We start from the raw sequence: 16,083 nt of genomic DNA on the forward strand, positions 1-16,083 counted from the left end.
TGGTCACAGCATCCATCAAAATATCCCAGGTGTTGAAACATCTTTTTTTTTCCTCCCAGAAATTGCTTGACCAAATACTGCAGAGAAACAACGAGAGTATGCAGGAATCATCATGAAGAACGGTTACGTGAAGCTCCCAGAGAAATGTCATAATTGAAGCCACTGCAGTTTGCTAAAATGCTCATTTCTCATATCCCCACTCCTTCACGTTAGAACCCATTAGTTTTTAAATTACATTTTCCTGAGTTTGCATGGAGATTCATATTTTGTGGAGCCATTGTTCATTATTATTGCACAGGACTAGCAGTCGGGTCCTTTGGTACATTAGTCAGAGCTGCAGTCGTATCAGGAATAATGTGTATTTAATAGTTCAAGCATTTCATTTAATCTTAATCCATTGGAGTCAGTTCAACCAGATTTCTTGTCCATCTACTGCGCTGGACGGTTATGATCGCCATCCTGGATGCATTTTGTTTCTTAACTTAGTTTCGGATTAAGAATTCTCAGGCCCCAGGGCACACCCTTTACTCCCCTTTGCTCCCTGCGCTGACCATTAAAACACAGATATGCATGAAGAAATTAGGCTGTCGAAACTTTAAAGACTGCGTTAATATAAAAGCAAATTGTATCACAAACTATAGTGAAATGGAATTTTAATATGACTGATTTGTAGGCGGCCCTTGGCGGTCAGCCATATTTGATTGGGATCCATGGCACAGCTTCTCTACACCCGTACAGGTGCATTAACGTGCCCCTGGTTGGTCTACTGTCTCACTGTTAGGCATGATTTGAAATATTGAGTGAGCTCCCAGAAATAGCTGCAGATTATTTAGCATTTACTTAATTACAGGCAGAGGCCGAACATCACTCATTCTGATTGGAATATGTCAAATAGATGAGAATACGCAGAGTAAGGCAGCAACCTGTGGAATTTATGATTATCTTTGTGACATCGTGAATCGCCTTCCACATCAATAGATGCAGGAACACAACACGAGGATGTGGAGAATACCCTTCTGACCTGACACCTTGCAGCAATGATCAGGAAGGGATAGTGATATTTATGAAGCTTAGTAATCTTGAAAGGGCCTGAAAACAAGGCTATATAAAGGAAAAGGAATGACGCAAGGAATAGAGAGCGATCTTTCCAAAAATAATGTGCCCTAGTGCACAAGTACCAACTTGAGCACTGATTATTTTACTGCTTTACAATTTTGCTGTGCTTCATCTTTTTGAAAAGTGCTTTCTGATTTGCTGAAAAGACCAAACCATGTTAAAGTCATATACATTTGAATTCATGTATTGAAACAAGGCTGCTACTGTTTTTTTTTATATAGTTTTGTAATTCTCTGGTGAACAATTGTTCATAAATAATGTTCGAATAGAGCTTAGTGTAGCAAGCAATAGGTCACAAAGCAAGGCTTACATTTATTGCACAGACCTTGTAACAATATAAACTGACAGGAGATGTGGAAAAATTTATTCATCGAATTAGATAGTTTAAAATTGCACAACTAATCAAAAATAAGCAACACTTTGTTCATCAAGTTGGGTGTTTGAATTTAAATGTCTATCTACAGCCAGGTCAAACTGTTACCCTTTGTTAATCATACCAAATAGAATTAAAACTCGATTAACTTAACCTTTATTTTTCCTTTCTGTGTTTGGATCAGTTGTCGAAAAGTATTATATTACTAGATTCTATTTTTGGTTCATTTAGATAAGGAAGAATATGTAATGCGTTTTGCTTTAATATCATGGCCCTTCTGCCTTACAGCCTTCATACAATTGAAGAACAATTTGAAAAAATCATGTTATGAAAGACAAAATAAATATTACACCCTGAGGCTGGCTCTGTCTTTATATCCAAGGATAGTTCATCCTCCATATTTTAATTCTGCTCATTGTTTAGCTAAAGAACTGATGCACTTGACAATTAAACAAACCATTATTTTATTCAGCTGTATTTGTAATTTTTAAATAAAAACTATTACAGGTTATAAATACGAGGCAAAGCTCTAATTATGGCATGGCACAATTGAACTTACGCTACATTTCTGGGCAAATACAATTGCAAAAATTGTTTCTCCTCCATGTAGTGAAGATATATGATGCTGGATTCTCCATCGGCCGACGCCGAAATCATGAAACGTGATTGGGCGGTGAATCGGTTCCGACGGCAAAATCGTGGCAGGCACCAGTTTGACGCTAGATCGCAATCCTCCGTCGCCTCCATAGCAGCGTCAACGCGTTCCAGAAGCGTAAACACCGTTTGCATATTATTAGCGGGTCCGACCCGGTCTTCTCCGAGGCCGCCGTGATTCTCCGCCTCCAATGGGCTGAATTCCCGACGGTGAGGTTCACTTGTGCTTTTAAAAATCGTGAAACCAAAGTCTTGGCTGATTAGGGAGAGAGAGGAGGAAGGACATGGAGGGGCACAGCCGTGGGCTGCTGAACTGGACACTGGCTGGCCTGGCTGGGGTGGGGTAGCCTGCCAGGGTGGGGGGTGGGGGGAGGGGGGGAGTAATGGGGAAAAGAGCAGTGTGGCCGGGGTGACCCCCCCCCCATGCAACTGGGCGGTGCCCAGTCACAGACCGCCATCACTGCGGCAACTTGCTGCCCACCCACCGCCCACCCACCTTGGCCCCTGGTTCTGCAGAGTGACATCGCCCATTTGGGTGCCCTTAATCCTACCCCCCACCCTCTGTCATACCCCCACCACCAAACCAGCCACTACCCAACGGTGGGGCATCAGGCGGCTAATCCAGGGTAATGCCCATTGTAGCTCTTATGGGGGCACCGATGGCAAACTCAGTACCGCTGGCTGCAGGGACGGGCGCCAGGACCGACGGGACCAGGGGTGCGGGGCTGAGGGAGGGGGGAACATGCGGGAGCAGAGCCGACAGTGCCAACCGGGGCCACCATGTAGCCTGGTGCATCTGGTTGGGCATGGGAATATGCACTATGCTAACACGTCGGCCTTTCACCCCCTGCAGACAACGGATATTGGAATTCAACCAGCAATAGAACATAGAACATTACAGCGCAGTACAGGCCCTTCGGCCCTCAATGTTGCGCCGACCTGTGAAACCACTCTAAAGCCCATCTACACTATTCCCTTATCGTCCATATGTCTATCCAATGACCATTTGAATGCCCTTAGTGTTGGCGAGTCCACTACTGTTGCAGGCAGGGCATTCCACACCATTACTACTCTCTGAGTAAAGAACTCACCTCTGACATCTGTCCTATATCTATGTCCCCTCAACTTAAAGCTATGTCCCCTCATGCTAGAAATCCACATCCAAGGAAAAAGGCTCTCACTGTCCACCCTACCCAATCCTCTGATCATCTTGTATGCCTTAATTAAGTCACCTCTTAACCTTCTTCTCTCCAACGAAAACAGCCTCAAGTCCCTCAGCCTTTCCTCATAAGATCATCCCTCCATACCAGGCAACATTCTGATAAATCTCCTCTGCACCCTTTCCAATGCTTCCACATCCTTCCTATAATGTGGCGACCAGAATTGCACGCAATACTCCAAATGCGGCCGCACCAGAGTTTTGTACAGCTGCAACATGACCTCAACATCGTGGGCCGAAGGGCCTGTACTGCGCTGTATTGTTCTATGTTCTATGTTCATGGCTCCGAAACTCAATCCCTCTACCAATAAAAGCTAACACACCGTACGCCTTCTTAACAACCCTCTCAACCTGGGTGGCAACTGCCAGGGATCTATGTACATGGACACCGAGATCTCTCTGCTCATCCACACTGCCAAGAATCTTACCATTAGCCCAGTACTCTGTCTTCCTGTTATTCCTTCCAAAATGAATCACCTCACACTTTTCTGCATTAAACTCCATTTGCCACCTCTCAGCCCAGCGCTGCAGCTTATCTATGTCCCTCTGTAACTTGTAACATCCTTCCGCACTGTCCACAACTCCACCGACTTTAGTGTCATCTGCAAATTTACTCATCCATCCTTCCACGCCCTCCTCCAGGTCATTTATAAAAATGACAAACAGCAGTGGCCCCAAAACAGATCCTTGTGGTACACCACAATGGTGGCCTTCCTGCTAGTTGTCGCAGCCCTGGAGCTGTACGAGCTGGCGCTGCTCGAGGAGGAGGATGCTGCAGCAGGGGAGCGTGCAGCAGCGGACCATGCAGCAGCGGACCGTACAGCAATGGAACAGGAGACAGCCGCTTAGGATGGAGAACCGGCTGTTCAACAGCCTGAGGAAGAGGAGGTGTAAAGTGTTGTGTTTGGTCCCTTGTACTTTTAGATGAACTTGGATCTGTCCAACCATGATCCTTTAATTGTGATTCGCGCAGTAGGATACTGAGCACGCTATCATAGAGTCTTGCTACTCTAGAACTTACAACTTCTGCTGACCTGCTACATGTACGTCTTATTACCCTCTACCTCATGTTCTTCTGGAGATGGCCGGATGAGCTCACTTTATATACAGGTCTCCAGGTCACATGACCTTGGTCTTGAGACCACGTTGTGTGTCATACCGCCAGCTGCTGGTTGGCGGTCTCACACCATCCAACTGTGAGATAGCCCACAGGCATATAACCACATAAAGGAGGTGCCGCACGAGCATGCCATCGAAGGCTCTGGCTGAGCAAGGAGATAGTGCGACATATCTGCCAGATCATGGCGCACCTGGCACCGCGGGGAAATGGGGGAGGACACCCGCTCCTGGTGATCGTCAAGGTGAACTTCAACACCACGGGCTCCTTCCAGGCGGCGAGTCCTATCTGGGATCTCACAGACCTCGGTGCCCAGGTGCATCCGTGCCATCACAGAGGTCCTATACACCCAGTCGGCACAATACATCCATTTCAATGTGGACTGAGCCCACCAGAATGCCCGGGCCATCGATGGGATGCCCTGGGTCCAGGGGTTGATCGACGGGATGCATGCCCCCCTGCGAGCACCTGCAGATGGCAGGCCGTTCCACACAAAGGGGTTCCACGTGATGAATCTGCAGTTGATACCATCAGATGTGCATTATGCCATCCATCCATACAGGGCGGCATGTGGCGCAGTGGTTAGCACTGAGACTGCGGCGCTGAGGACCCGGGTGCGAATCCCGGCCTTGGGTCACTGTCCGTGTGGAGTTTGCACATTCCCCCCATGTCTGCATGAGTTTCACCCCTACAACCCAAAGATGTGCAGGTTAGGTGGATTGGCCACAGTAAATTGCCCCTTAATTGAAAAGAAAGATGTGCATTTTGCACGTCTGCGCCCGATACCTGGGCAGTGTAAACAACACCTTCGATCTGGCACCGATTCCCAGCCACTTTGAGGTGCACCCCGGCTGGGGGGTTGGCTCCTGGGCGACAGGGGTTAACGGCTGCGGTCGTGGCTTATGACGCCTATCCGGAGGCCGCAGACCGACATGGAGACCCGTTACAATGACGCCCATAGAGCAACCAGGGGTGTGATCGAGGAGTGCTTCGACCTCCGGAAGATGCAGTTCAGGTGCCTGGACCACTTGGAGGGACCTCCAGTATGACGCTGAGAGGGTCCGTAAGACCATAAGACCATAAGACGTAGGAGCGGAAGTAAGGCCATTCGGCCCATCGAGTCCACTCCACCATTCAATCATGGCTGATTTCAACTCCATTTACCCGCTCTCTCTCCATAGCCCTTAATTCCTCGAGAAATCAAGAATTTATCAACTTCTGTCTTAAAGGCACTCAACGTCCCGGCCTCCACCGCCCTCTGTGGCAATGAATTCCACAGACCCACCACCCTCTGGCTGAAGAAATGTCTCCTCATCTCTGTTCTAAAGTGACTCCCTTTTATTCTAAGGCTGTGCTCCCGGGTCCTAGTCTCCCCTGCTAATGGAAACCACTTCCCTACATCCACCCTATCTAAGCCATTTATTATCTTGTAAGTTTCTATTAGATCTCCCCCAACCTCCTAAACTCCGATGAATATAATCCCAGGATCCTCAGACGTTCATCGTATGTTAGGCCTACCATTCCTGGGATCATCCGTGTGAATCTCCGCTGGACCTGCTCCAGTGCCAGTATGTCCTTCCTGAGGTGTGGGGCCCAAAATTGCTCACAGTATTCTAAATGGGGCCTAACTAATGCTTTAGAAAGCTTCAGAAGTACATCCCTGCTTTTATATTCCAAGGCTCTTGAGATAAATGACAACATTGCATTTGCGTTCTTAATTACGGACTCAACCTGCAAGTTTACCTTTAGAGAATCCTGGACTAGGATTCCCAAGTCCCTTTGCACTTCAGCATTATGAATTTTGTCACCGTTTAGAAAATAGTCCATGCCTCTCTTCTTTTTTCCAAAGTGCAAGACCTCGCACTTGCCCACGTTGAATTTCATCAGCCATTTCTTGGACCACTCTCCTAAACTGTCTAAATCTTTCTGCAGCCTCCCCACCTCCTCCATACTACCTGCCCCTCCACCTATCTTTGTATCATCGGCAAACTTAGCCAGAATGCCCCCAGTCCCGTCATCTAAATCGTTAATATATAAAGAGAACAGCTGTGGCCCCAACACTGAACCCTGCGGGACACCACTCGTCACCGGTTGCCATTCCGAAAAATAACCTTTTATCCCAACTCTCTGCCTTCTGCCTGACAGCCAATCGTCAATCCATGTTAGTACCTTGCCTCGAATACCATGGGCCCTTATTTTACTCAGCAGTCTCCCGTGAGGCACCTTATCAAAGGCCTTTTGGAAGTCAAGGGTCGCATCGTGGCAGGCTTCTGCATCCTCCACAACATCGCACAGCAGAGGGGTGACGTGCTGGAGGAGGATGAATACCAGTCCTCAGCCGATGAGGAGGATGTGGGGGAGGGCAAAGGTGGGCAGGACATGGGGCCCAGGTAGGCATGGGAGGCTGCATGACATGTGAACCAGGGCCAATGCACATGGGACACTCTGATCGCCTCCAGGGGGGGGGGGAATTCGGCCAGGGCATGAGCCCAATCATCTCCTCCTCCTCCATCTGGGTGCCCGGTGGTCCCCAGGCTACTTCATGGGACGGAGGTGCGAGCGGAGCTATCCCCTGAGGGTCCGATACCACCTGGCACTGCCAGTCCTGGAGGCCCACTCTGGTCTCAACCAGAGTCTGCATGCTCACGGCCATGGAACACATCACCGTCTGGGACCATGCCACATCATCCATTGACTGTGCCGCCACCTTCTGGGCCTGTGTCACACAGCCAGTGACTGCGCCATCTCCCTCTGGGACTGGGCCACCTCCCTCTGTGTCTGTGCCAAGTTGGCCAGCGCCCAGGCAATGCTGCTGACATTCCCAGCCTGCTGTGACTGGGCCACGCTCAGAAGCAGCACTGCAATTTTCAGGTTGCTCTGGCACATAGCTGCCACTGAGGCAGCAAACCTGTCCTGTGTCTCAACCAGCACCTGCGCAGAACGCACCAGGCATTGGGCATGTTGATCCATAGCCAAAACCTGCACCCCAATGTCTCCACCATGGACGCCACCCATGTTGTGTTGGCCTGCATGGTCGACACAACCTCCTGCTCCTGCACGTTATTGGACTCCAACTGCACATGCAGATACTGGATGCTCGCCAACAACCCTTCATATTGTCCCTAGCTCTGCAACTGCATCTCCACAATCAATGGGACTGTCCGTTCCAGAATCCCGAACCCGCCTGGACAGCAGCTAGATCCTAGGGTCGGCCTGCCCTCCGACCATCCGCCCCCTCAGGAGTTCCTGGGCGGGATTCTCCGAGCCTCTGTGCCAAAATCCGGACCCCGGAGAATCGTCGCAAATCGCCCAAGTGCGGTCTTCACTGCGCGGGTAGGGGGCCATTGATAGAGGCCCTCGTGGCGATTCTCCAAGTGTAACAGGCCGAGTTCCCGACGGCGTGGGTCTGTCATGGTCTCACTCGTCGTGGACTCGGCGTGGCAGCTGAGGACTCAGTCCGTGGCCGCCCTGGTGGGGGGCTGGGAGATCTTTCACCAGGGGGGTCCTCACAGACAGCCACGCTATCGATCGGGGGCCACCGATTTGCGGGCGCATGTGATCTCGGGGGGGGCCTATCTTTTTGGTGCCGGTCCGGGGTGTGGGTCCACCATGTCACGCGGGGCGACCGACGCAGGCTGCCGCCATGCGTATGCGTGGACCCCGACCGGAAGTGCAGGGCCCCGTATCGGCAGCTGGAACTGCGAGGACACCTCCGGGGCCCTACTAGTCCCCTTCTGGTAGGAGAATCACTCTGGACTTTCTTCAGGAAAGTCCAGAGTGATTCGCCTGTGTTTTGCCACTAGAGTGGGGACATAGCCCCATTATTGGAGAATCCCACCCCTTACCTCCACCTGCTGTACAGGATCAGCTGTGTGATGCGCACCAGATAGTGTCCCAGGAGACTCTTCACTGAAGTGCCCAACCGAGGTGAGTGTTTCTGGGATGGTGGAGGGTGTTGGAGAAAGCTGTGACGGGAAATCCGTGTCATACCCGGACTCGATTCGGGCTGTCTTTGGTCTCTTGCGAGGGCTGCCATCCGTGCTGCTGTCCTCATCGCAGGTCGGCACACGGTGGAGCCTCTGGCTGTGGCACTGGCTGGGGGAAGGGGAGTCCAGATAGACCCCCTATCTCCAGCAGGTCCTGCAAGAAACAAGACAAGACACATGATTAGATTGTGGGCCAGGGGAGAAGGTGAGGGTGGGGGTGAGGGTGGTGTGGGGGTGAGGGTGGAGGTGGTGTGGGGATGGTGTTGGGGAGACTTGACACATGTGGCATGGGGAACCGTTGCTCCTCAGCAGGGTCTCACTTCCTTGCCCGTGGCCGATCTCCACCCCGGCAACCACCCTTTCCTCTGGTTTGCTGACCACATCCAGGGCCCTCTGCTCAGCCACAGTGAGGGCCCGCAGGTCCAGTGATCCCCTCCAGTCTTTTCCCGCTCCCTGCCATTATGGACGGCCTTCTCCTAGGGGTGGGAGGAGGCGGGTGGGGGAGGGCGGGTGGGGGAGTACCGGAAATGACACTGTTAGATAATCTGATGAATGCCCAGGGGACGGGTAGCTGGTGGCCTCAGTGGCCAGGGCACCCAGCCATGGTGACCGGGATGGGTGACGCCATGTAGTGCAGTGTGGGGGTCCGGATGTCCATGGGTGGGGGTGGGGAGTTGGGATCGGGTTACAGGTGTGTGGGTCAGGTGTGAGTTGTCTACTGGCTGCCCTGTGGGGTTTGTGCAGTTTTGTATAGCACTGCAGGCCAGTCCAGATGGTATTGTTCGTTGCGTGACCGCCTCTGCCACCTGCGCCCAGGCACGGCAAATGGTGGCGGCTGGCAGCCTTTTTCCTGGGCTGGGGTACAGCGTTGCCCGCCTCTCCTCCACCGCGTCCATGAGGGTCTCCAGCTCGGCGTCCGTGAAACGGGCTGCCGCTCACCTTGCCGCCATCTTGTTGGCTAGGATGGTGTTTGTGTGGAGTGAAATGTGGATATGCGGCAGCAGCTTGTCAACCTCCTGAGTGCCAAGCGCAAATCCGGCAAATCTTGCACCTTTTCTCACTGGAGTCGATTGTGTTCCACATGCCGCCAGTGCTGGCCCCTCAACAGTCGTTGAGTCGGTCCAGGGGCAGCGCCAGTTTTGATGTTGTGAAAGTCTACGAATCCTGCCCCTGCGTCAACACTTAGTCTGAGGAACAGAGAATCCAGCTCTTAGTATCCATAGTGCCTGAAACATTTGTGAAAAGTGCATACGCTATACTTTCTCCCTTGATACGGTGTTTCCTCTGTGTGGCACGCAACGTATATTCTCACAAGACTGTTCTTTGTTAAAAGTAAATGTGTATTTGCATAACTCTGACTGTTGTGTCAGAGGTTCTCAATAGTCGTGTTCTCTTTCTTTTTCTCCCCTTATTTCTTGAAAGCGTTGAATCATATGAGGTATGCTCCACAGGTGCTGACAGCCTTTTGGTATCTGACCCAAGTGATCTTTCTCCATGTGTGCATTCATTGTCAGCAAGCTATTCAACACTCTAGTCCTATCTATATACAATGTCCAGACAAGAACACACATATTTCCAGCAGATGTGGCTGAATGATATTCAAGAGCAATTTTTCTCTCCCTAGTCCAGGCGTATGAATGCTCTGTGCAGTTTTCTATCATTGCCTGATAATCTCCCACTTCAGCTAAAAATGGGTCAAGTAGTATCTCTTGTTGTTGTGACTCAATACTGCAGACATAAAGGATCTGGGACATGATGGAAGAGTTAGGGAAGCTGACTGAAAGCTTAGCTGAAAAGCTTTTTAAAGGTGGGGGGGAAGTCGAGAGGCAGAATTTTAGGTAGGGAATGACTGAGCGAAGTAAGGAGTAGGGAGCATGGGCTGGGTTGTGGGGAGGTGTAAGTGAGGGTCACTGTCTGTGCGGAGTCTGCACGTTCTCCCCGTGTCCACGTGGGTTTCCTCTGGGTGCTCCGGTTTCCTCCCACAGTCCAAAGACGTGCACGTTAGGTGGATTGGCCATGATAAATTGCCTTTAGTGACCAAAAAGGTCAGGAGGGGTTTTTGGGTTACGGGATAGGGTGGAAGTGAGAGCTTAAGTGGGTTGGTGCAGACGCGATGGACCGAATGGCCTCCTTCTGCACTGTATGTCCTATGTTCTATGTTCTATGAGGGCAAGGGAAAATTGCAGACAATCCCAGAATCAACGGTCTTGAGATTGTGAGTGGTTAAATCAAACTGGGAAATGTTGCAAAGACAAGACAAAACCAAACCATTTGAAGGCAGGAGCTTAAATTTAATGCAGTGGTGGATGGTGTGGGTGGTGATAGTAAGGACAGGAAGCCAGAGTTGATCAGCAAACATAGAAGTTAAGGCAAATTCAGAAGAGGATACAGTCAAGTGGGTTTTTCAGTTCTTTGGCTTGGGACAGGGAAAAAGTTAAAGCCAGCACTAGGAGTTACCCTCCAAGTCACTCACCATCCTGACTTGGAAATGTATCGCTGTTCTTAAATGTTGCTGGGTCAAATTCCTGGAACTTCCTCCCTAACAGCACCACGGGTGTATCGACACCACATAGACTGCAGCGGTTCAAGAAGGCAGCTCAGCACCACCTTCTCAAGGGCAATTAGGGATGGACAATAAATGCTGATCTAGCCAGCGACGCCCACATCTTTGAATAAATCATTTTTAAAATTGCACACAGGAACAGTCTGTCGAGTTGGACAGAGGAAAAGCATTCAAAGGATATGGTGCAATTCATCTTTTTTTAAAAAAATTTTTTATTAAGGTTTTCACAGAATATCAGTAACAAAATGAAAAAGGAACCCAACAGGGTTAAGGACAAAACACAGTCCAAAAACAAACAACCCTCTACCCACCTCCTCCCTGTACATAAATAATAAATTAACACCCCGACTGAACACAAAGCAAACATAGCAAATGTATACACCCCCTCAGACCCCCCAGTGTAAATAAACAAAAACAAAAATAAAGTAACCCCCCCCCCCCCCGAGTTGCTGCTGCCATTGACCAATGTCTACCGTTCTGCCAGGAAGTCTAAGAACGGTTGCCACCGCCTAAAGAACCCTTGTACCGACCCTCTCAAGGTGAATTTCACCCTCTCCGACTTAATAAACCCCGCCATATCGTTGATCCAGGATTCCATGCTTGGGGGCCTCGCATCCTTCCACTGAAGAAGAATCCTCCGCCGGGCTACCAGGGACACAAAGGCCAGAATACCGGCCTCTTTCGCCTCCTGCACTCCCGGCTCCTCTGCCACCCCAAATATTGCGAGCCCCCAGCCCGGCTTGACACTGGATCCTACCATCCCCGACACCGTCCTCGCTACACCCCTCCAAAATTCCTCCAGCGCTGGGCACGCCCAGAACATATGGGTGTGATTCGCTGGGCTCCCCAAGAACCTAACACACCTGTCCTCGCCCCCAAAGAACCGGCTCATCCTTGTCCCGGTCATGTGTGCCCTGTGCAGCACCTTAAACTGTATGAGGCTGAGCCTCGCGCACGAAGAGGAAGAGTTCACCCTCCGTAGGGCATCGCCCACGTCCCTTCCTCGATCTCCTCTCCCAACTCCTCCTCCCATTTACCTTTCATCTCCACCACCGAGGCCTCCTCCTCCTCCTGCATCACCTGGTACGTTTCTGAGATCTTACTCACTCTCACCCACCCCCCGAGAGCACCCTGTCCTGTACTGTGCGCAGCAGCCCGCGCTTTCCACCTACCCGGCCCTGCCACCTCTGACGCAGCTCCTTTTACAGGCCCAGTCCCTCACCCCCGACTCAGGCCTCACCCTCCACCACGGGGCCTCATCTCACTGGCGGTCATCCACCCCTGTTCCATTTGCTTACCCCCCTCCAAGAGCCCCCCCCGACCAACCCAACCAAAACAGTGCCCAACCCGCCCTAACCACCCTCACCGAACCAGAAAGAAAAAAAAAAAACTAGAGCAAAGGACTCCCCCTCAAAAAGTAACATATCAACCGCGATCCCCAAACGCCCATCCCGACCCTTAATATGTGTCCAACTTCTCGGCCTGAACAAAGGTCCACGCCTCCTCCGGAGACTCAAAATAATGGTGCCGGTCCTTGTAGGTGACCCACAGTCGTGCCGGCTGCATCATGCCAAACTTCACCCCCTTCCCTTGCAGCACCGCCTTCGCTCGATTGTACCCGGCCCTCCTCTTCGCCACCTCCGCACTCCAGTCCTGGTATATTCGAACCTCCGCATTCTCCCACCTGCTGCTCCTCTCCTTCTTGGCCCACCTGAGTAAACACTCCCGATCAGCGAACCGATGAAATTACACCAGCACCACCTGCAGAGGCGCGTTAGCCTTGGGCCTCCTCGCCAGCACTCTATGGGCCACTTCCAGCTCCAGGGGCCCCTGGAAGGACCCCGCTCCCATCAGCAATTTCAATATGGTCACCACATAGGCCCCCACAACCGGCCCCTCCAGCCTCTCCGGGAGGCCCAGAATCCGCAAGTTCTTCCGCCTCAACCGATTCTCCATCTCCTCGAACCGCTCCTGCCATTTCTTGTGGAGCGCCTCGTGCGCCTCCACCTTTACCGCCAGGCCTAAGATCTCGTCGTCGTTGTCGGAGGTCTTTTGTCGGGCCTCGCGGATCGCCACCCCCTGGGCCGTCTGTGTCTCCAGCAGCTTATCGATAGAAGCCTTCATCGGCTCAAGCAGGTCCGCTTTAATCTCCCTGAAGCAGCGTTGGATACCCTCCTGCTGCTCCTCCGCCCACTGCATCCACGCTGCTTGGTCCCCGCCCGCCGCCATTTTGTTCTTCCCTCGCACCTTCTTCGGGTCCACCACCACGTTTTTAGTCACTCCGCTCCTGCTAAAAGCCATGTACTGTCGGGGAATTATTGTACTTTCCTTCCCACAGTGGGAAACGTCGAAAAAAATTCCGTTGGGGCCCTGAAAAGAGCCCAAAAGTCCGTTTTTTGCGGGAGCTGCCGAATGTGCGACTTAGCTCCGCATAGCCGCAACTGGAAGTCGGTGCAATGCATCTTGTTGAGCATTATGGAAAAGTGAAAGAAATTGGGCCACAGCTCCCAATGGAGTGGCAAGTGAGTCGAATTATCACTCCGCTCGAAACTTCTTACCTTAAAGTGCAAGCGATCCTATTCCACCTGACCTTCTGACTCTGACTGGGCGAGACCTGGTTAGTGCACCGCGTCGTCAAGGCCTAATATTGAAAGGCTGCAGAATCAAAGGTAAGTTATCCCCACCCCCTTTTTTATAGCATTAGATGCGGTAAACCAGTTAAGTTTAAAGATTCAGCCAGGTTTAAATGTCTTTGAGAAGGTAAGTGTGTAAGGTAAGTGGGTAGGTTTGGGGGCGGGTGCTGGTCAGGTCAGGGGGCATTGGGTCAGACCTGTCTGGGTGGGAGAGAGGGTTGTTTCGAGTTGGCTCAGATTGGGTAATGTAAATTTTTGAGAAGGAGATGCTGGAGGTATTAAAGCTCATCAAGATAGATAAATCCCTGGGACCTGATGAAATGTATCCCAGGATGTTGTGGGAGGCGAGGGAGGAAATTGCCGGCCCCCTAGCTGAGATATTTGAATCATCGACAGCCACAGGAGAGGTGCCTGGATTGGAGGGTAGCGAATGTTTTGCCCTTGTTTAAGAAGGGCTTTAGGGATAAGCCTGGAAACTACAGACCGGTTAGCCTTACTTCTGTAGTGGGTAAATTGTTAGAAGGTATTCTGAGGGACAGGATCTACAGGCATTTAGACAAGCAAGGGCTAATTCGGGAAAATAAGGGGAAAGTCATGTCTCACAAATTTGTTTGAGTTTTTTGAAGGCGTAACCAAGAAGGTAGAAGAGGGCAGTGCAGTCGACGTTGTCTACATGGACTTTAGCAAGGCCTTTGACAAGGTACCGCATGGTAGGTTGTTGCAAAAAGTTAAATCTCACAGAATCCAGGGTGAGATAGACAATTGGACACAAAATTGGCTTGGCGACCAAAGTCAAAGGGTGGTTGTGGAGAGTTGTTTTTCAAACTGGAGGCCTGTGACCAGCGGTGTGCCTCAGGGGTCGGTGCTGGGTCCACTATTATTTGTTACATATATTAATGATTTGGATGAGAATGTAAGAGGCATGGTTAGTAAGTTTGCAGATGACACCAAGGTTGGTGGCATAGTGGATAGTGAAGAAGGTTATCTAAGATTGCAACAGGACTTTGACCAATTGGGCCAGTGGGCCGATGAATGGCAGATCGCGTTTAATTGGATAAATGTGAGGTGATGCATTTTGGTAGATCAAATCAGGGCAAGACCTATTCAGTTAATGGTAGGGAGTTAGGGAGAGTTACAGAACAAAGAGATGTAGGGGTTCATAGCTCCTTGAAGGTGAAGTCGCAGGTGGACAGGGTGGTGAAGAAGACATTCAGCATGATAGATTTTATTGGTCAGAATATTCAATACAGGAGTTCGGACGTCGTGTTGAAGTTGTACAAGACATTGGTAAGACCACACATGGAATACTGTGTTCAGTTCTGGTTACCCTATTATAGTGCAGCCACCTGAGTTGGCCAAGTCCCGATTTAAAATGGCGAACGGCAAAGGCTGAAGGGAAATTCAGCCAACACAGGCAGAAACCAGCAGGTGCAAGTTTGATGTGTATTTAACTCCACAAAGGCACAGACAGCATCGATACTAGCAGCCATCTGCATAATAATGTAGCAACCATCTACATACTAATAAGCAATCCCCGGGAACAATAGCAACATTTGGGACAAACAAAACTAAGCCAGCCTCCCCGGCGCCAGCAGGAGCCAACACAAAACAGGTTAACGGACACCTCAAGACCGCCCAATGATCAGGGAACCGCTCCAGTATTGGAGAAATCGAACCAAGCGATTGGAACGAAGTCCAATCACCTAGAACCAGGTACAGGGTCCGCCCCGAAAGGCGGGAAGCCCCTGGGGACTATAAAGTTAAGCCCCCAAGTTCAAATCGTTCTTCTTGACCGGGTCACCCAGCAACACGAACCTACATTGACCGTGACCAGTTCAACAGCCGCCGAGAGATCGTAAGTCTTAAGTCAACGCACGCTACGAGATAGGCGCTCCTAGCTATCAATCCATACCAACTTCGAATCCCGCAGACTCAGAACCCGAATGAAAGGCCATTTGTTCCCCTGACCTGGTGGGCCAGTCCGAAGTTAGGTACAGGCCCGTTAGTCGTAGAAGTAGCTTAGACGTAGAATTTGTGCATGAGTAGTGATTACTGTGTATAAATAAATGTGCTTTGATTTAAATCTTACTAATCGGTGTATTGAGTTATTGGTCATTACTCGACCTTGAACCTCGTGGCGGTATCATAAAGATACCTGGCGACTCGAGAGCAAAGGTTATAAAACAGAGCCAAGTGAACCAACCAAAAGTTAGCAACATATTACTGGCGACATTCTGACGGGACCCGAACTAGAAGTGGCTTCACCACTCCAGGAGAACCCAAAAATGTTAATTAGAGATCCAATTGGGAACAGAAAACCACAAGTGTTCAAGCAGTTCTGAATTCGGAAGTGTGTGAATGCATGCGTAACTAACAGGGCTATAAGGTAAACTGATAGATTTTTTTGTTGCGACAAAACTGT

General features: G+C 50.6%; 1 protein-coding gene across 4 annotated transcripts in view; it reads left to right on the forward strand.

The window, feature by feature from the left end:
- Positions 1 to 1,846, forward strand: part of c16h10orf90 (chromosome 16 C10orf90 homolog) — a 343,392-nt gene extending 341,546 nt beyond the window's left edge. For all 4 annotated transcript variants that reach the window (XM_072479205.1, XM_072479208.1, XM_072479209.1 and 1 more), the window contains exon 10: positions 60 to 1,846. In XM_072479205.1, coding sequence (XP_072335306.1) covers positions 60 to 116 — 57 coding nt within the window. In that variant the 3' untranslated portion in view covers positions 117 to 1,846. The remainder of the gene's footprint in view (positions 1 to 59) is intronic.
- The last annotated feature ends 14,237 nt before the right edge of the window (positions 1,847 to 16,083 follow it).

Source organism: Scyliorhinus torazame, chromosome 16 (assembly GCF_047496885.1).
Source record: "Scyliorhinus torazame isolate Kashiwa2021f chromosome 16, sScyTor2.1, whole genome shotgun sequence".
Taxonomy (NCBI): domain Eukaryota; kingdom Metazoa; phylum Chordata; class Chondrichthyes; order Carcharhiniformes; family Scyliorhinidae; genus Scyliorhinus; species Scyliorhinus torazame.